The 21,475-nt window shown below is 32.5% G+C and overlaps 1 protein-coding gene across 1 annotated transcript in view; it reads left to right on the top strand.

Annotated features, from left to right (window-relative positions):
- The window catches only part of LOC143247258 (synaptotagmin-7-like), a 70,635-nt gene extending 52,121 nt beyond the window's left edge, over positions 1-18,514 (top strand). The window contains exons 6-8 of the mRNA XM_076495005.1: positions 993-1,162; positions 14,023-14,131; positions 15,061-18,514. Of these exons, the coding sequence (XP_076351120.1) occupies positions 993-1,162; positions 14,023-14,131; positions 15,061-15,368 (587 nt within the window). The 3' untranslated portion in view covers positions 15,369-18,514. The remainder of the gene's footprint in view (positions 1-992; positions 1,163-14,022; positions 14,132-15,060) is intronic.
- Positions 18,515-21,475: the final 2,961 nt, after the last annotated feature.

Below are 21,475 nucleotides of genomic sequence, written 5' to 3'. Positions count from 1 at the left end.
GAGTTTCTTTTTAAAATTTACTGAGGTGTTTCACAGATGTATTCTTTAACTCGGACAAACTACACGTTTTAACATGTTTTACGCATTCCCATTACAGCAGAAAGAACGTAGTAAATCTAGTGAGTTTTTCTAGTGTCCAATTATGACTCGTTAATGACTGAATTCTAATGATTCCATTAATTTGCATACAAATTGTTTCCTGGTTATTTATTTCTTTTTTGAGTGGAACGAAGAACTAATCCACATCGTGAATTCCACATCCAAACATAAAACATGTCTGCTCCGAAATATGCCAGCTTTATTTTAATAACATTTCATTTAATTATGCTATTATTTAATACACAAATAATTATTCACACATTGTCAACGTTTTAACTAGTTTTGATTTGTATTTAACACAAAACAGTATTCAAATTCATATTTGTTATAGCATATTAATTTTAAAATGTACATCGTCAGCATAAACCAAAACATTTTTATTCACAGCTAAGAAAAGTTACAAACACATTAGATGGTGTGAAGCTGTGATCAATGACCTTTAAACTATTCGTCACATCGTTTTCCATAAGATGTTTTAGACTGCGCCGACTTTGAGGCTCTATGAAGATAAATGTTTGTTTGGAAATTAGTATATGTTAAAACTTAGTGCGTCTGGAATTACTTCTCAGTGAACACTCAACACTCTATCTTAGAAAAATCTTGATAGATTTAATGGATCATTTAAAAAAAAATATGTGCGAATACATCAAACATAAACGATAAAGAGTAAATAAAATTATCCCCTACAGCTAACTCTTTTTGCCTCAATAAATAAATTCTTGCCATATACCCTTACTTTTATTCTCAGAAGGAAAGAGTTCACAGTCGTCATAGTTTCAGTGAGAAATTTCTATTAATGTTGCAGTTCTGAAACCTTTAACACCATTTTCACTGTAGTGAAATAATCGATTTCATATTTGATCAGACAGTCTGTATATATATATGTTGTCTAGGGTATCCACTTTATAAACTTCAGAAGTCCATTCTCTATCTACATGTCTTCGACTATGACCGCTTCACGCGAGACGATCCTATAGGTGATGTGTATTTGCCATTAAGCCAAGTCGATCTCACTCAGAAGCCAACATTCTGGAAATCCATCAAACCGGCAGAAGACTCAAAAGTGAGTACATATAACTCATCTGATGATATGATATTTCGTGTGGTATAGCTAAACATTTTAAATTCGAACATTATCACAGAACACTTTTAGAAAAAATAATATTAAAAAGATAAACAAGGACATGAGGTGCACGCTTAAGTTTCATCCTGTTTATGAAATTGCATAGAAAATCTTCATAGTTTATTAGGGGAGAATTTCTAAACTTGAATAAAAATAACTATAATACATAGACTGTTAACTTGTTGTTCTAAATCATTTTTAAAATACACAAATGAGGCCATTGCAAACAAAGGTACATATGAAATATATCTGTAGTTATTTTACAAAATTAACTTTACAGATGATAATAATCATCCCTGGTGTAATACCTTCACAACTTTTAAATATAAGTAAAGCAGAGGCTCTAATAAGTGTAACAGAACAGTGATTTAGGTGTTGCCTATTAAAATCTATTTTTATTTTTCGTAGACTTACACTTCTTAAACTGAGACCATTAGGGTGCATTTGGATCCCCATGAATCATGTCCGAAATTTCATAAAATATTTTTAAAACATGATTTGTATAACACGACATAATTTTTGCAAAAAATTAAATTTATATGAGTTAAAACATCCAATTTTAGAATACAGCTTTTCATGTACATATAACATTTTTTCTTGCAAAATAAAAACCATAGGTCGCCAAAAATATTTAACCCAAAATGGATCTTTAAGTTGCTAAAGTTAGAGAACCACAGTTGATTTTAATTTTTTTCTGTAGAGTATAGACCACTCTCAAAACACAGTTAAGGTGGTGATTATTAAAACATTATTTTTCTATAGATTACTCTGAAGACACAGTTAAGGTATTTGTTGTTAAAGCCTGCCTTTTTGTAGACCGCTCTTAAGGAAAATTAAGGTATTGATTGTTAAAGTTTGTTTGTTAGACTAATCTTAAGCTACATAAAAAACCTTTAATCAATTTACATTTATTTTTCATTCAGTTAAAACTGCCCTTTAACTTCTAGTAAGTTCTGTGTTTGATCCTTTCGATCAATTATAAGATATTATACAAGTATATTTCCTTCTAAATACCTTAGATGATAAAAACTAAGGTGGATACAGGAGCAAAAGGATACAAACTCTCGATTTTGTTAAATATTAAAACTACTTTTAATTTTTGTATTAAATATAATGATGAGGAATAGTTATGAGAAAGAAGAAACAGTGCGAATGTTCCTTTAGTTTATTACTGTTCGATACATATAAACATGTGAGCGAAGTTTTATTGTACGCCAACTAACTGTGCAAACATTTGTTTCATTAAGATATACAACTATACAACGGATACACTTATTTATAATTTCTCATATGTATATATCTATATGTACGTATGTATATTTATGAATAAGTAACTGTGAGATAAAAACATATAAACTTAGATTAAATAACAATAACATAACAAAACCACCTTAAAGTATTTTCTGTGTTCCTCGAGGGGAATCGAACCCCGAATTTTGGCGTTGTAAGTCCGTAACCTACTACTGTCACTCCGAGAGACTTAAATAAGAAAACCCGTACCATTACCAGCTGATAGCTATTGTTTCAAACAGCGTCAGCGGCCATCAGTTCAGCTACCTCGATGATAAAGATCTGTCAACCAATGGAAGTGCTTCATGTGGATTTTGCTGACTAATGGAAATGCTTTGTGTGGATTTAAATGTAGAAAATAGCCTGGTGCTTTTTTTTTACTTTTACTTTCTTTTGTTCCGAAAAATAAATTCTACACTTTCTTTTGTGTATCTCTGTAGAATATATCGTGAAAAGAAAACGTTTAAGCTTAGCTTTGATGTTCCGAGAAACGTCAAATTTGATCAGTTTAGCTACGTTTAGTGACATAAAATGATATCCAATATAACTTTTTAGATCTTTAAGTGTGGCATATAGTTTGTTTTATGATAAAATATACACGTGTACACTCTTTCATTCCAAAAAAGGAGGCTGAGATCAAGAGATCTGAGATGATAATTTTAGCTACATTGCTGAATCAGGTCAGTCTCTCTTTCGGAATGAAATAATATACAATCATGTTTTGTTTATAAAATATAGGTCACGACCTAGTTAATTTTACTGCAGTAAAGTGTTTACTTTGCTTATTAAATATACATGTTAAAATGTTCTTGCAGTTGGTAATGATAATTCAGAAAATTGTCGTCTAAATAGTTTTCTTTTTATGTATTTTGGTTTATACTGAGAATTATTTTATGGATTTTGGTTTACACTTAGGATTATTTTATGTATTTTGGTTTATACTGAGAATTATTTCATGTATCTTGGTTTACACTTAGGATTATTTTATGTATTTTGGTTTACACTTAGGATTATTTTATGGATTTTGGTTTACACTTAGGATTATTTTATGTATTTTGGTTTATACTGAGAATTATTTCATGTATCTTGGTTTACACTTAGGATTATTTTATGTATTTTGGTTTACACTTAGGATTATTTTATGGATTTTGGTTTACACTTAGGATTATTTTCAATAAACGAAAATGTTTTTAATCCCGAATTTTGACTAACCTTCTATTTCTAATTATGCTGTTGGTAATTTATATCAAATAATTATGCATCTCAGCTTCATAGATACGTTGTTATTTATCATTATTTTTCCTAAACAAAGTTTTATTTAAGCTTAATAACATTAAGGAGATTAAAAAACAACAACAACAGCCGATTAACAAAGTATAAATATACACATACACTCAGTAGAAGTTACTGTTATACTCCCTTGTGATTCTCTCTATTTCTTAACTGCCCCACAGTTTAAAATGGTTGGGTCGGTGATTTACTTGTATGATACTTAATAATGAGAATTATATATGCTTATTCACACCTTTACATGTGTAATGAACACGGTATACAATTCATAGATCTGTTGCCATTGGTAATCAATACCATAAAGAGAAATCGCAGCTTGGGATATGAACACCTGAGCTAAGCTCTTTTGTTCGCTTGTTCTCGTGAACTGAAGAATTTCAATAAACAATGTGCTTGTCTTGTTAAATATTCCCTTTTCCCGCCAATTTATTAGCACCTTTGAAGTAGCTCGTATCGGCCATTTAACACAAACTAATTAAAAAACCGGGTTTCGATACAAGTGGTGGGCAGAGCACAGATAGCCTATTGTATATCTTTGTGCTTAATTCAAAACGAATGAACGAACAAACAACAACGATTAAAAATAAAGTAAAATTTTTTTTTTTTTTTTTTACAATAATATAATACTGGCTGCATGTAAGTTTTTAATAGGTTAAAAACTACGTATAAATAGAATATATAGTAAGTTGTTCAGGCATAGAATCTGGTACTTTCTAAGACTTTACGAAAGAATAATAGGTAACCTTTATGATTGTAACGTACAAATCTTTGATTAGTATGTATTGAATAAACCAACTCTTTTTCACCAGGTATGGCCATGTGATTAGGACCCTTGACACGTACTCTAAGAATCGGGGGTTTAAATACCCGTCACATTAGACATATTCGACCTTTTGACCGTAGAGCGAGTTATGATTTTTCGACCAATCCTACTATTCATTGATAAAATAGAAGCACAAGAGTTGGCGGGGGGTGATGATGACTAGCTGTCTTCCCTCTAGTCATACACTGCTAAATTAGGGACGGCTAGCGCGGATAACCCTCGATTGGCTTTGCGTGAAATTCAAAAAACTAACAAATAAATCTTTTTATCAGAAGTATATCGAACAGCTAGTAGTATTATTGAATAACATCTAAGGATTCGTTTTTCTAAATGGAACTTAATATGCACTTCTAGCAAATAAGCTCGATACAAGTCTGCTCGAAATCTTTCAGTTTAAGGTATCTGGCATTTGTGTCTTACTAAAATACATCATAAAGTTTTTGAGTAGGAAAAATAGCTTTCAAAGATCAATGTTAAACCTACCATAAAAAATATAATTACCAAAAAAAATCAAAATTAATTTTGTTAATGTAGATTTGTGCTTATCAATAAACAGTCAACTATCTGTGCTGAGACCACCACTGGTATCGAACCACAGTTTCTATTGTTAGAAGTCCACAGACATTCCTCTGTTTGGGAAATAGAAAGATCAATAATGGTAGATCCAGAGATCAATATCAAGTGTATCATTTCTTTTTAATAATGAAAGAATCCCCTGAATGTTTCCATTGTTATGGTTATAATTTATTTTGTAATTGTTATTCTTCTAATCATTCAACAACAAAAAATACAGATACGACTTATCTTCAGGCTTGGTTTAATATTCTGGGATTATGAAGCATAGATTCGTGTACAACAAAAATCTTAATGATTGCGTACGGCGTTTGAAATGTCTTTCACAGATCTAAAGCAACCTAAGTCCATTACTATTTTATTTATCTGTATTGAGAAATGGTAGTACTTACTGGAAGGGACCTAACTCGTGGACATATATCAAATTAATAGGAGAATGAACCTAACGTTTCGTTTCTTTTCTTTTTGGCAAGTTTTTCTTGATTAATAAAAAGTACAGTAATTTTGTTGTTTTAGATTTTTGTGACCTGAGAGTCATAAAATGTTGAAACTCTAAATTTATCAGTATCAGTAAAATGCACAAAATTATCGATTCTTCTGTCTTAATTCGAAAAGAGTAATAATACATCTTTATATGTAATTCTAACTAAATATTACCAACCGTTGTGTCCAAGATTGTCGTTTAGGAGTTATTTGCCTAAGAAAGTTTATCTGTAGCTTTTGATTAAATCAAATGACTTGCATAGCTCAGAACTTTACATTAACCCAGTAAATAATGTAGTTAATTTGATGCATCGTTCTAACGGCACTTAAGGCTATCTTTGCTGAACCTACTGCTGGTATCGAAAGCCAATATTTAGCGTAATAATTCCTCTTCCTGTTAAGTTATCGGAGTATGTGACATAATAAAATAAAAATGCACTTGAATCATCATTTGGGTAGTTTCAGTGTCTTAACTTTGATTGTTTCTACATTGAAATAAATCATAATGTGTGACTAGTTTTCGATTTAAGAATTATTTACTATTCCAAACTAGAATCGCCATATTACTTTGATCAAACTATACAAATAATAACCAACCATAATAGATAATTAGGTACATCAGTGTGAACAATTTAGTTGCACAAAATATGAACAATTTCAATTAACAGAGAGTAAAATTTCCATAGTTTAACTTCTAAAACTTTTATTGGATCGTAATAATAAGTAAAACGTCCCTTTCAAGAAAAGTAGTTTATTACTGTCCTGATATTGAGGTTCTGATTAGTTTACTCGAAAACTGTTTAATTAAACGAATTGACGTAGTACAGACATAAATATGGCCCGGCATGGCCGAGCGCGTTAAGGCGTGCGACTCGTAATCTGATGGTCGAGGGTTCTCGCCCGCGTCGCCCCAAACGTGCTCGCCCTCCCAGCCGTGGGGGCGTTATAATGTGCGGTCAATCCTACTTTTCGTTGGTAAAAGAGTAGCCCAAGAGTTGGCGGTAGGTGGTGATGACTAGCTGCCTTCCCTCTAGTCTTACACTGCTAAATTAGGGACGGCTAGGTGCAGTGGGCTAACAACCTACTCACTTAAATTCTTGTTACGGAAACCGCAGTGATTGCGACCCTATGTTCCTTAATGGAATGGAGAAGCAGATGATGATGATGACAGACATAAATATACTAACTCCATGAGTAGTAACGTCAATAACCTTGTTTCTGTTTGTGAAATATATTTAATGTTTTCTACGGTGATGATTACGATTCTGTTCAGCAGCGATTCTCAAGACTTGTAACCCTAAAAACCGACTTTCGATGCCCGTGATGGGCAGAGATTGTTAGCTGTGTAGGTTTGCGCTTACCAAAAACAAATTGTTTATTTGTTTTGAATTTCGCAAAGCTACACGAATGCTATATGCGTTAAGCATCGCTAATTAAGCAGAACAAGACTAAAGGAAAGGAAGCTCGTCATCACCACCCACCAAACTCTTGGGCTATTGTTTTGCCAAAGGAAAGTGGAATTAACTGTTAATTATAGCGTCTCCACGTCTGAAAGAACGAGCAAGTTTAGTGTGACGGGGATTCAAACCCGCGACCCTCAGATTACGAGGCGAGCGCCTTAACCACCTGGTCATGCCAGGCCTGAAAACAACAACAAAGAAACGTTGTTTGGTTAATTTTTTTACTGAGAAAATTTGTACTTTTAAAAATATTTAATTAATTGAAAAAACATTTTTCACTTCTATCTTTATATCTGTAATACTCTCTAGTTAGGCCTGGCATGGCCAAGCGCGTAATGCGTGTGACTTGTAATCCGAGGGTCGCGGGTTCGCGCCCGCGTCGCGCCAAACATGCTCGCCCTCCCAGCCGTGGGGGCGTTATAATGTTTCGGTCAATCCCACTATTCGTTGGTAAAAGAGTAGCCCAAGAGTTGGCGGTGGGTGGTGATGACTAGCTGCCTTCCCTCTAGTCTTACACTGCTAAATTACGGACGGCGAGCACAGATAGCCCTCGAGTAGCTTTGTGCGAAATTCCGAAAACAAACAAACAATACTCTCTAGTCGCTTACGGCGCAACAGTATAGATAAAAGTTTCGTTTGAAACCACATCATACTGTATGCAAACTTTAATACATAAATTATAGGTGTTTTTTTTATCCGCATCGTATTGATTTGAAAGTATTTCTAATTAAATTATACCCAAGGAAATTATAACACAACTGATAAACCTTGATGATGAGAAACCCACTGATATAAAAATGTATCTGAGAACGTCTGGTATGAGTATTAACACTTTTATTGATATGCAGAGAACAACGTTTCGACCTTCCCAGGTCATCTTCAGGCTAACAAAGAGAGTGTCTTTGTCTTAGGGACGAGAATATAATCGAGTACGGGATTGTAGGGGGTGTTGCAGTTAGATGTTAGGTTATTAATTAGTATAGATATAAACGTGTTCCTTTGTATTGATTTAATTTGGTTTTAGTTATTGCATAAGTAGGGATTCTTTGATTTTGCGTTTATTTATATTTGTTTCCCAACTTAATACCTGGGTGTTTTATATGGTTATGTTGTGTTATTTGATTTGCAGTGTTTAAAAACGTGTGTTGCGTTCTTTGACTCTAGTTTCCATTTTTCTGTTTGTGTCTTCAATATAGATGTCGTGGCTGTTGTGCATTGTATTGTATAAATTGTGTTGGTGTTGTGGTTTTGAGTGTAGTTTTTACATAGTATGGACTTCAGTTTTGTACCTGGTTTTTGAATAAATTTGGTGTTTACTGAAATGTTGTGTTATCTTAAGTCTTTTTTTCAAAATGTTGGTTTTTTTTTCGCTCATGTCAGGAACATATGGTATGTAGCAGTGTAATGTTTTGCAATTTGTTGTTTCTTGGGATTTATTGTTCTTTGTTTGATCTAGGTGTGTGTGTATAATTTTTCCCACGGTTTTTGGAGGAAATTTGTTAATGTTGATGAAGTGTTGTTTATTTTTGTTTATTTCATTGTTAATTTTATGGGGTGAGCATAGTTTTATGGCTGTATTTATTTGGTTTCTTGACATGTTGAGTTTTTGTTTTGTTTGATGTGCTGAGTCGAAGGAAATGTATAACCCAGTATAGATGATTTTTCTTGATTTCTGTTTTGAATTGTGTATTGGTTCTAGTAATCTTGTGGTTAAGGAATGCTATTTGGTTAGTTTTTTCCTGTTCACAGGTGAACTCAATGTCGGGGTATCGCGAGTTAACGTGATTGAAAAAACTAAATGTGTGTTCTGTAGATGTGAATCCAGCAATTGTAATATCGAAATACCTGTACCAGTATAGTGGTGGGTGTAAGGCTGAATTGATCGCTGGAGCTTCAAGCTGTGTCATAAAAATGTTGGCTGGAAATGGTGACGCAGGATTCCCCATACTTAGGCCATTTATTTGTAGGTAATTTTGGTTATTGAACATAAAGTTAGTTTTGGTGGTAGTGAATTCTATATATCGACTTCAAGAAAAGCAACTAATTAACAGTTCCACTGGCAATTACTTGTATTTATATACACACGTATATACGTTGTTAATTCTTACCCTCGAGAATATTCTACAGATTTAGTGAATAGGGAAGAATTTTGCAATACACATTTAACAGTACGGGTTACTCATTTCTAAATATATACTGAACTAAATTAAAGTTCCGGCATGGCAAGGTGGTTAAGGTATTCGACTCGTAATCTGAGGGTCGCGGATTCGAATCCCCGTTACACCAAACATGCTCGCCCTTTCAGCCGTGGAGGCGTTATAATGTGACGATCAATCCCATTATTCGTTGGTAAAAGAGTAGTCCAAAAGATGGCGATAGGTGGTGATGACTAGCTACCTTCTCTATAGTTGTTCACTGCTAAATTATAGACGGCTAGCTTTGCGCAAAATTCAAAAAGAAAAAACAAATTAAATTAAACCTAGATGTTAAAATAAATATACAATAGTAATTCCGTTACAGTTTGAATTTCGCAAAAAGCTACACGTTTGTAATTCAGCAGTGAAAGACTAGATGGAAGGCAGCTAGTCAATACCTTCCACCCAGAACTGTTGGGCTACTCTGTTATCAACGATTAGTGGAATTACCCCTCACATTATAACGCCCTCACGGTTGAAACGATGAGCATGTTCGATGACAGAGATTCGAACCTACGACCCTCAAACTGCATCCATGGTCTAAAATACGAATGCGAAGTTTCCTACCATTTTCCATGAAACGCACCCCGCAATTCGAGGCGCTTTATATGTTATTAATGTGTCAGGCAATTTAGTGTAACAAATAAATAGTTCAATAATTTTATATGATATAAAATGTTGCAAATATTCCAGTCAGTTCATGTTTATACTGATAAACTATCCAAACATTGTAAGTAATACGCAATGTAAGCAGTTCAAATGCTACCATAATAAGCAACCTAATTGGATTGTGTCATGCTCTTAAAGGATTATATCCAATCTACATTAGGATACGTGACTGATATTTAGTCGAATATGATTGTTGTGATTCCAGTTTGTTTAACTAAATTTCTCATAAATACAAACTTTGATATTTAGGCGTAATTAGTAGCTCGAACCTTCATTGACTTCCAATCTTGCTTATTAACTTTTTGAGATATTCCCAACTTCATTGCCATGGATTTGGGGGTCGAAAGGTTCTCTATCATAATCATAGTTTTATTTTGTGATGGAGGTGTCATTACAGATTGTTTTTTTATATAGTTTGGAAGCCTGTTATTACCCAAAATTCTTTGTTATGTAGCATATTTCTACTCCCGTATAGGGCATTGAAGACTCTTCTTTGTTCCTCTCGAAATATCATATCACTTCGCTGTACATCAATTTACAGTCTTACGAAATGAATAATATCTCTTCTATGGATTAGCTTACTCGTTGGTGACTTTGTTACTTCGTTAGCATATAAAAATGACTTATATAAAGTTTTATTAACTAACCTTGTATGTAATGACAAACGATCCAATTACTCTTTATTTATGTTGATAAGTACTGTAATTAGTTCATACATTATATACATAATACTTTACCTTGGTATTGAGTTTTTCAGTGTTAGTGCTTTATTTATAAGCAGTCCAATTTTCTCGTTTTACAGTACAAACTTTTAGAGATTTATTGTACGAAACATTGTAATGTTCCCATTTTATGATTTACATTTCAACGGTTTAATATAATATGCGATCATTTTCCAATCTCTAAGCCTTATTATACTATTTATATTTCATAGGAACTGCAAAACTAATTTGGTGTCTGCAACGCAACATTAGGGAAGATGATCCCTTGGAGTAGCTGACAATAAGTTATTACGTGTGCGCTATCTGCTTAATTGTAAATAAGTGTGCACATTTTGAGAAGCCTCTTCTCGTTTAATACAATTTCGTGCATGTTTTGAGGTTTTTAATTTGCTTTTCAATACCATCCAAACTAGGCCACATTCTACTAAATAGAGTTTGTAAAGGAACTTAAATTACACGTTGAAGTGCTACTACTCGCAAAGCAAATACAGGATGGAAGTAATACATAAGTTACACTGTTTACTGCTCATAAACTAAGCCACATTTACTCCTGTTCTAATCTTTCTGAGAACGAGATACATAATAGTGTTGATATGTAATTAGTAACATTTGCCTATAATATTGGCAAGTGGATTTGTTGTATATATACCTAGTATGTGTTTGTATAAAAATAAAAGTAAGTTACACTGGATGTATGTCTTGGGTTTTACAACAATATTGGCTACTCTGTCAGCAGGTCACCGACGTATTTCTGGTGGTTCTTAGATGTTCTGGAAGGTTTTATCTTTTCTCTTGTGCAATGTGGTATAGTATATGAAAACAATTTTCATATGCAAAATGTGCAAAACAAAAGATTATATGACAACCAAAGCCTGTATCACGTTCTGGTGGAAAGATAATTGGAATTTGTTTGGTATTTTGTGGGTAATTAGATATTACCGCAAACGGAAAGGAATACCTAACAGATCCCTCCAATGTAAAATATTAATAGACTTGGATCATAAAAATCTGTTCAGATATGTGACTTAGAATGTTCAAGTTGGGAATGTCTGTTGTATTTAACGAAATAAAAAATAAATAAACGTGGATATAGATCAACATAGGTGAGGCATCAGTACCATCTAGAAAGAGACCTAGTCGCACCACAACTATGGCAAGTAAAGTGTTTCTTGTAACACGTGAAAATTCAAGAACTCTTGAAACAAACGCTGGGAAACAGCTGTCCTTTTACGGGAAAAGATTATATAAAACTCATTCGAGAGGTAAGATGTGCTTTGAACATGACAGTCTCATGATTAAGTATTTTGTAATGAGAACCACTGAAAGCTCACTGACGTGAACACAGTCGTTATATATAGCATAAAGAAACATGCCAACATGGTCTGCAAAGATATGGCGAGAATCCAAAACCATTATAATATGTGACGACATTACGAATTTACATGCATGTGACGTGTATTGTTTGATGTGTGTTGCGCAAGTCTCGCCTGTTATCTAAATTTGTAGAATATTCTTGAGAGTAAGAATCAACAGTATTTGTTTTAGGAAAACGCTAGCGAGATTAAAAACCTTGGTGAACGTTCCAGAAACTGGCATTAAAGTATATAAATCAAGGCGCCAAGAGACAGTATTATTATTGTTGATCAGCTACAGTCAGCATACTATAAGCTTCGGAAGCTATAATTGTGATTAACGCTTATTAATCAAGAAACTGCAGAATTTAATCAAGAAATTTTATAGATATCGAACAATATAAACCGTTTATAGTTTGTTTGCTTCTTTATAAGGACATTAAGTATCTTCTTCGGGAAAGAGCATGCTTGTAAGCGGTGTGAGGCCAACCAAGCTAGCTAGTTTAAGCAAGATGTGATAATATCAAGTCAGAATTAACTTGCTCGTCGTGGACCTGGATTGTCGATAAAATATTTAGTTCTAGACCGAATATCAGACTCAGTTTGTCTGTAGGTTTATAAACCTCTTGCATATAAATCATCATTTGTATAACCATTATTATAAATTGCATTGTTTATATTTGTATATTAATATATATGTGTGTGTGTGTTAAGAAAGAAAACTGTGTGTTTCAATCTCATTTACATTTATTTAACTTTTAAACTAAATTTTCCGGCTATTTGAAATCTTAGTACATAACGTACGTAACATAATAAATCGAAGACTCGTTTGGGATAATACGTAACAAATATAATGTACTCAACCTCTGTAATTAGTACAGAAATAAAGTAGTTGTTTAAAGACTGAATTATTTAGCCTGTTAAAAAGTAATAAGGAGCACTAAGATTCTGGACGTAATAGTGAAGTCAAAGCTGGCATCTCACAAGATGGTGTGTCGTTAGTTTCCATATAGCGGATAAAATATTTGGCTGATACAGTTCTAGTAATGTAGCATGGAAGCTCGGAACCCTTGTATGAGGTATAGGAGGGGGCACTCTACCATTTTTATAGACCCCATACTAGGAAGAGTGCTTATTGTAGTGCAGGTAGTTGTTCTAAAGGCCTTGAGACAAGATCCTTTTAATTGTTACAAATGTCGGAGACCAGATAGTTTCACGCACTATAGCCATCCAATGGACACCTGGGTTTGGCCCTTTTCAATAAAGATGTTGAATGACAGTATTAATTATACCATTCTGCACAGAGAGGTTGCTCGCGTCATAATAAAGGATGATCACTTCTTCACCACAGTGTATTACCAAAAATATACTCTGACCCTTCTCAAAGTCAAACAATAAAGACAATAGTGTGTGATGGCCACAACTGATTATTTCTCTAAATGGACTGAATTATTTCCATATGCTGATATTTTAACATTGTTAGCTTATAAGTTAGCAGACCAACGAATGTTACCGCCTTCTGAAAATATTCTTAAATGTTTGCAGAAGTATGTGTACTGGTTATACATCCATTACTGTAAGCACATATGGAGTTCAGCAGCAACAGATTAGAAAATTGACTTACGCTAAACGTGAACTTGTATAAAAATGTGCAAAAAACCTATGTCTACGTATCTGAGAGTGAAAGGTGGAATTAACTATGAAACACTCTAGAACGTGGACTGGATCAAACCTTGTCCATCAAACTACAAGCTCCAGTAATCCAGATGTTGTATTAATAAACAGTTCAAGTGTATTGTACTAATAAGATTTCCATCTAGGAAATGTATAATAATGGAAAGTGGCCTAACGATTTTGTATTATTACTAATGAGTTCCATCAGGTAGGTATGTTAGATCATGTTTAATGTATCATTACTAATAAACGATTTGATCTTTTTTCAGTTGGGCGAGATACTGGTGACACTCATTTATATCCCCAGAACAAGTGAGCTGTCCATTTCTCTTATCAAGGCAAGGAACTTGAAAGCTAAGGATATCAACGGGTTGTCAGGTAAAGTCCAGTCAGGACAAACATTTGACTTTTACATCTAAAATATTTAAAATTGCAGGTTTCAATGCTAACACTAAAACTCTTTCTCATTAGATTAAAACAAAATCTTGTCACAGTGAGCTCATTCCAGATGTTTACGAAAACAGATTTCTATGTTGTCACATTTAGATTTCAATTTTTTCCACTCTAAATGGGAAGTATTGTTTGATAGCGGTTACAGACTAGGATGTGTAATTTAACAATTATTTTATGTGCATCATTCACAAAATATTACTATGTGTGAGATTTTTAAATTTCTTAACAGTTTGAAACAAATACACATAAGAAAATCATGAGCTGACATATTTCATATGACGACTATCTTGAAATATGACTAGTTAAATAAATTTAATTTTCCATAGCATCCTCAATGATATCTGAAGTATCTGCGGCAATTCCTTATTCAATATGATTCCACATACTTCCTCTTAGAACCCGTAAAACGTCTAAGTACAAAATTGTTTGTACATGAAAGTCAAAGTGGAAGCCCGGACAGTCAAAGACATTCTTACATAATGAAATACAAGTTAGATTATTTTCTGGGAATACTGGTTTAATAATTTAAAGGTAATTTTCCTTATCCGTTTTTTATCGAATAACTGTTGATGGCATTTAAAATCTTAAGTTGTATAATTCAATATATTTCTCGGGATAAGGAAAGTCTTACTTGTTTGTTGTAGTGCTACCAAACTTCTGTAGTAATCAGATTAACGATGGTTGCTCTACTTCTTGAAACACTTTCTAAAGAAACTCTTATTTGTTTTAACAAAGAAGCTGCGAATTTAATAAACCTTAAACGAGAATGAAGAGTCTTATAGTTAGTGTTTTAAGTTGGTACGTATTTTGTTCTTGAGAACCTTTGACCTTTTTTGTTTTGTTGTTGTTTTTAGATCCGTACGTTAAGGTGTGGCTTCATCGGGGAGATAAACGAGTGGAAAAAAAGAAAACCAAGATCCATAACCGGACACTAAACCCGGTATTTAACGAAACCTTTACGTTCATCGTACCTTGGGAACACATCCGGGAAACTTACCTGTCTGTAACGGTCATGGACTTTGACACAATTGGACGGAACGAGCACATTGGAAAGGTTATTTTATCCTCTAGGAGCGGACCCACTGAGTCCAAACACTGGTGTGACATGCTGGCTAAAGCCAGAACTGCCATATCCCAGTGGCACAGACTGAAAGCATTGTGAAAGCTAGCTTACAAGTAACTAGCTTGAAATTAGAATATAGACTTATGGGTGTAACTGATACAATAGCGTTTTGTAACTGTGTAAGTTTCAGTCAATCTAGAAAGTTGGACTTGGTATAAATAGCAAGACAAAAGCGTTTCATCCGTATGTAGTCGTCTCTGGATGTAGGTGTTTCTTTTGTGAAACATTTGTCGTACAGATGTTAATGTACTGTAAGTTTTACTGTACATTGTTTTAAAACAGTATTTCCAAAATGAGATCGTTTATAGATAGATGTATTTTAAAATCGCATGTTGTAAGACATATTGTAATATTAATGGTTTTAATTAGTGATAATCTGGCTGCTTTATGGTCCACTGTTCGAAATTGTAGTTATAATATGAAGAAAGTTAACACCTAATTAATTGTTTAATCAATTAATATTTTAAGAAGCAAACATAAATGACAGAGGCACTTCTAGATGACAGAGAGGCACTTTCTTAAATATCAGATAATTATAAATATATACAAATAAGGTTTATAAAAATATAAACATTAATCTCTATAATTCAACATTATAATCTTTGAATGTTAGTAAGAAGTAAAACTGCAGAATTAAAAAACATAACATTTGTAAGCATGAAATTATGATTAATTTGAATGATCAATTAAAAGAAATTCTAAACATTTACAATTATTACTAAATAAATATGTTCAGTTTGAGGTTTATGCAGTAAAAAACTAAAGAAAGATTTTGACCACATTAACAAAAATGCAGCTTTGTTTAATGCTCGATTGCTAGTTACCGAGATTCAAACACTCAGTTTTTTATTTCTCTGTGTAGAAAAGGTAATGTTTTTGCATACGTTTCTTTTAATGTAGGAAGAAATAGAAATCATTTAACAAACTGTGTCAGACATGTGTATTTTATGGATTATAACTATTATTTCATAATAGGTAATTTGAACTGGACAAAAAAAATTTAATATTTGATTGTTCTCTCAATTTATAGGATCTAAAGTATCTGTATTTATTAAGGATTTTCAAATTCCTTTTTTATCATAGTTATTTTTTCATAATGGCCGATTTGAACTGGGCAAAAAAGTAAGTTCAATATTTAGCACCGTAAGAATTTTAAATATATGATTTAAATATATGATTCTTCTGCCAGTTTGTAGATCTTAAAGTATCAATTTTTATTAACAGCCTTAAAAAGTAATTTTCTATTAAAGCTATTTTTTCATGATGACCAATACGAATTGGGCAAAAACGTTGAGTAGCTAACACTGTGAATTATTTAAATATTTCATTGTTCAATCCATTTGTAGGTCCTAAAATATTCGTATTTATTGAAGATTTTTAAAAGTTATTTTTTATTATAGCTATTCTTTCATAATAAATAATTTAAATTGTACAAAAATGAAGCTAACTGTCTAACTCTGAGCTATTTTGTAAATATATGATTGTTCTGGCAGTTTGTAGATCTAAATATATATGTATATATTTGTTACCGTTTTTAAGTGGTTCTTTTTTATTAAAAATTACGAGCTTTGTTGAAGCGTATATTATAGTTTTATCTGTGAGTAACTCACAGGTAATTATAAAATACATAAATAGTGAAATATCAGCCTAAAAGATAGCTAGAGGTTTGCTTGTAACAATAACCCACTTATATTTAAAGGTATAGAGATTTACATTGCTCATTTAGAATCATAGAAAGACTCCTTGGCTGAGCTACAATTACGCTGTACACCATACAACCAAATAAACGGTGTGACCAATTGCAATAACATGTGTTTGGTTTAACATTTAATTTTTTTTTCCCAATGAAGCTACTGTTATATGCATAATAAAGATAAATTGAAGGAAGAACAATTTTTTTGCTTCAACCCTAAAATTTCTGCTATATAAAAAGAATCAAAGAACGCAGTTTGGATTGTTATCCACTAAAATTACCACAACAGCAAGTTTTACAAGAATACTTCGGTATCGACGACTAATTCATTTCATTCATTACTTTTAATTCAATATGCATTTCAGATTAGCAAGTCATGCAACTTGCTATATCCGTGTAAAATAAGGAGAAAGGACGAAGTTATTTCTGTAACGTGACAAATAATTCAGAATTGATTAAAATTTATTTTCATCTTAAGATATTATGGCACTTGTTGAGCACATAATATTCCAAGTACACATATTTGTTTGAATTAATAACATTCAATTCTTAGAATTTTATTTTTTTTATTTTCCACAAAATTCAATTTATTTCCGTGGGCCCAGTTACCACTCACGATGTGGTTATTTTAGTCATTCATTTGAAAGTCTATAATGAATTTAATTTACATTTAAAAGGTTATTCGAAATTATTCATTTTTTCAAGTACTTAAACATTTATTGGTTATTTAAGAAATCTAAATATCATTTTATTAAATGTAAATAATAACACAATAATGTATCAGTGTATGGTTGTATAAATAATAACAAAATAACGTATCAGTGTAATGTTATATAAATAATAACGCAATAATGTACCAGTGTATGGTTGTATAAAGAATAACACAATAATGTATCAGTGTAAGGTTGTATAAAGAATAACACAATAATGTATCAGTGTATGGTTGTATAAATAATAACACAATAATGTACCAGTGTATGGTTGTATAAAGAATAACACAATAATGTACCAGTGTATAGTTGTAAATTGCGATTAATTTTGAGCATCAAGATACAATCAGAACTTGTAAAGCTGAAGAGTACAAGAATACTGATTGAGTTTAGATTGTGAGCTTAGATTCATCAAGTAAAAATAAAAGGTGACTTTACTGTGTTAGTGTTAGGTGTAGTCTGTGATGTCATGGAACTGCACCTATTGGAATTAACTGCTGTTACTGTTGGACTTTTACAACGAATTCATCAGTAAATCGTGCGGTCGGAATTTGAACAAAACATTAATATTTATTTCACTTCAAAAAAGCCAAAACAATATAATATCACACCAGCAAAACAAAGAAAAAGAGATCTAAAGAGAACTAACTAGACTCCATCTTTTATGTGACAAATGTATAAATTAATGTATTTTCGTTATACTTATATGTGTATCATTGTTTCTGGTAAGTTGCTAAAGAGATGTTTGTATCGTGAGGTATTATATATTAAATAAAAAGAGATTCAACTTGTGTGCGTGGATTTATTGAAAGTCAAAATTACACAACGAGCCCTGTTTTCAGCTAAACATATTTTTAATGTGTTAAAATTTAGTGGATAAATAGAAAATTGGCATAAATAATTTCAAACTCTGTTGATGTATTGTAGCTGTGTTCGAATGGTTAATTCTAATGTGTATTAAAGCATCTAGTGTATTATGTACGAGCCATAATTGGTTACGATTACACGCTACATAAGTTTTGAACAGCCGTCGAAGCACGGGCTCTCCTCCTTCCAATTACTATGGAGTCCTGTCATTACACGTTCACCAGTGCGCAGTCTAAGTACTTTACCATCGTCCCTTTTCCTGAATCACCAACCATAGAGAAGTAACCAGTCGGCAGTAACATACTTCTGTTGTTCCTTCTTCTGGTATTTAGTTATTTATTGTCAAAGAAGAATAAGAGAATCAAATTGTTCGAAAATGTCTTTTTAAAAAAAAAAAAAAACCTGTTTAACAAACCAGGCTTGAGAAATGTGATGAAACTTAATTTTACGGCAGTTGATTTCTATTTCCGATTTCGACCTGCTTGTGTTTGTAAGTTTAAACCAATTTAAGGTTTAGTATTCATTATTGTGTAATATGTTAAAAGAATAAAACCTTAATTTAACTAGATATTTCTTTTATAATAGAATTCAACTCAGACGAACGTACGGAATACAAAACGTAGTATGGTACAAACTACCATTGTCGATTATATTAAATGGCAAATTAATTTAAAACATGTTTTCTGTGTTATGAAGCAGGAACCACGTTTTTAATATTGAAAATTGATTATATTCACTGTGTGTGGTAAAACGTTTCATTATAATGAATTTTAAGAACATAATTTTTCAGATTAATGATACTTCAATACTTATGTAGGGAAACGTAAAATGTTAATATAATAGTAAATTTTCAAAAAACGTTTTATAATAATAATAAAGCGGTAAGATATTTCTGGAACATTCTACTTCAATATGTAGTATGTGTCCCCACACACAAAAATTACCTTATTATTCCGATACTAAGTTACTTGTAAATTTACTTTGGTGACAGCGCGAAAAGTGTTTTCATTTGTAACCATTACTTTCAGCCATTACTATTAGAAATACCCATACGGGAAGGAATATGAAGTGCATACATCGCATACGGGAAGGAATATGAAGTGCATACGTCGCACCAAAAAATTTGAAGAATAATTCGAATTTGCAATATTTCAGTTATGCCAAGACAAGAGACACCCTATCATTTTAGTATGTCACAAATGAAGCATCTAATGATCAGATCTGAAATAGAAATAATTAATTGTTCAGCCTTTGCTATGTGGTCTCATACAATTTTGTTCCACCTTTGAAGAGATTCACCAAGTTCAAATTACTGATATTGTACTTATAAACCAAGGTCATGCTACAAAGAAGACATCCGAAATTCTAACTCATGTGAACAGCCATCAGACAAACAAAAGCCAGCTAATCACAGCCGAGTAGTACGAATTAACATCTTAAAGTGCCATTAGTTCAACGTGAACTCACTTCCAACTTAATAGTAAAGATATTCTGGCACTGAAAATACCGACCGTCATCCACAATATAAGTACACCTTTTTTGTCGCAAACGAATAAACATAAGGAACCAGACTGTTGACTTCGGTGAGGTACATTCTCTTCAGACAGCAGCACAGCCTGCGGTGGAATAATTACGTAAAACAATACTATTTTCTCAGTTAGAGCTTGCTTTACTTGTAGCCAGATAACAAGTAATCTGTAGATCCAGCCTTACTTCTCACAGATAAAGGATGCCTTTGGCATTGGTACGGACAACAGCAAATAAGCAGCAGTAGTTTATATCGATTTATACATTTCACTGGATGACACTATTAATGCTGCTCATAACAGAGGCCACAATTGATTCGGTGTTAGCTTAATGTATGGTAGCTTCCTTAGATAAGAGGGGGATTAGTATTAACTTGCGATCAGAGCGAGCTATTTACTAAAAATCAGCCTGGCAATCACTATAGATAATCAAGTATACTCTTCTTGCGTCCTTACTTTGTGAAGATTAGAATACGTTGTTTCATCCTTGCTAACGATGTTTTCGGCCACAATCCCAATAATGTTTCACGAGGTTCGGCTAGCTTAGGAGATTCAGATTAGTCGTAAATAGATATGTTAAGAAAACAATGCAAAACTCCTCTACAATAAAAGTACAGTAGCAAAAAAATCAAACGTAATAATATTCGATACATTTAACAGTCTATCCAATATTTTAATAAGTGTAGCAATAAATAAATAATATATTATACTTTACTTAGATAATATACTTAAAACACTGAGGGAAAACAACATAATTTATTTATGACCTTGGATATGCCAGTAAAGGCTGTATTAGGTGAAACCATAGCCGTGGATAAATTATATACATGTGAAACGAACAGTTTTCTTCTTTATACCTAAATTTTGAAATTATGAAGTTTCACCAAATACCGACGGTTTCAGTTATAAATTATATGGTACTTTACATAAATAACCCACGAACATTAGCTGCAGAAGTATTATTTCTTTTAAACGTAGTGCAGTATAACGGTCATGATTTTTCTCACATTCATCATAGCGTGTCGTTTTATCAATGAGATACATTTTTATATCAAGTGGGTTTCTCATCATCAAGGTTTATCAGTTGTTAAGTGTGTTATAATTTCCTTGGGTATAATGTAATTAGAAATACTTTCAAATCAATACGATGCGAAAAAAAAACCTATAGTTTATGTATCAAAGTCTGCATACAGTATGATATGGTTTCAAACGAAACTTTTATCTATATTGTTGCGCCGTAAGCGACCAGATAGTATTACAGATATAAAGATAGAAGTGAAAAATGTTTTTTCAATCAATTAAATATTTTTAAAAGTACAAATTTTCTCATTAACGAAATTAATGAAACAG

Source organism: Tachypleus tridentatus, chromosome 1, assembly GCF_004210375.1.
Source record: "Tachypleus tridentatus isolate NWPU-2018 chromosome 1, ASM421037v1, whole genome shotgun sequence".
NCBI lineage: Eukaryota > Metazoa > Arthropoda > Merostomata > Xiphosura > Limulidae > Tachypleus > Tachypleus tridentatus.
This window is presented reverse-complemented; position numbering and strand designations above follow the sequence as displayed.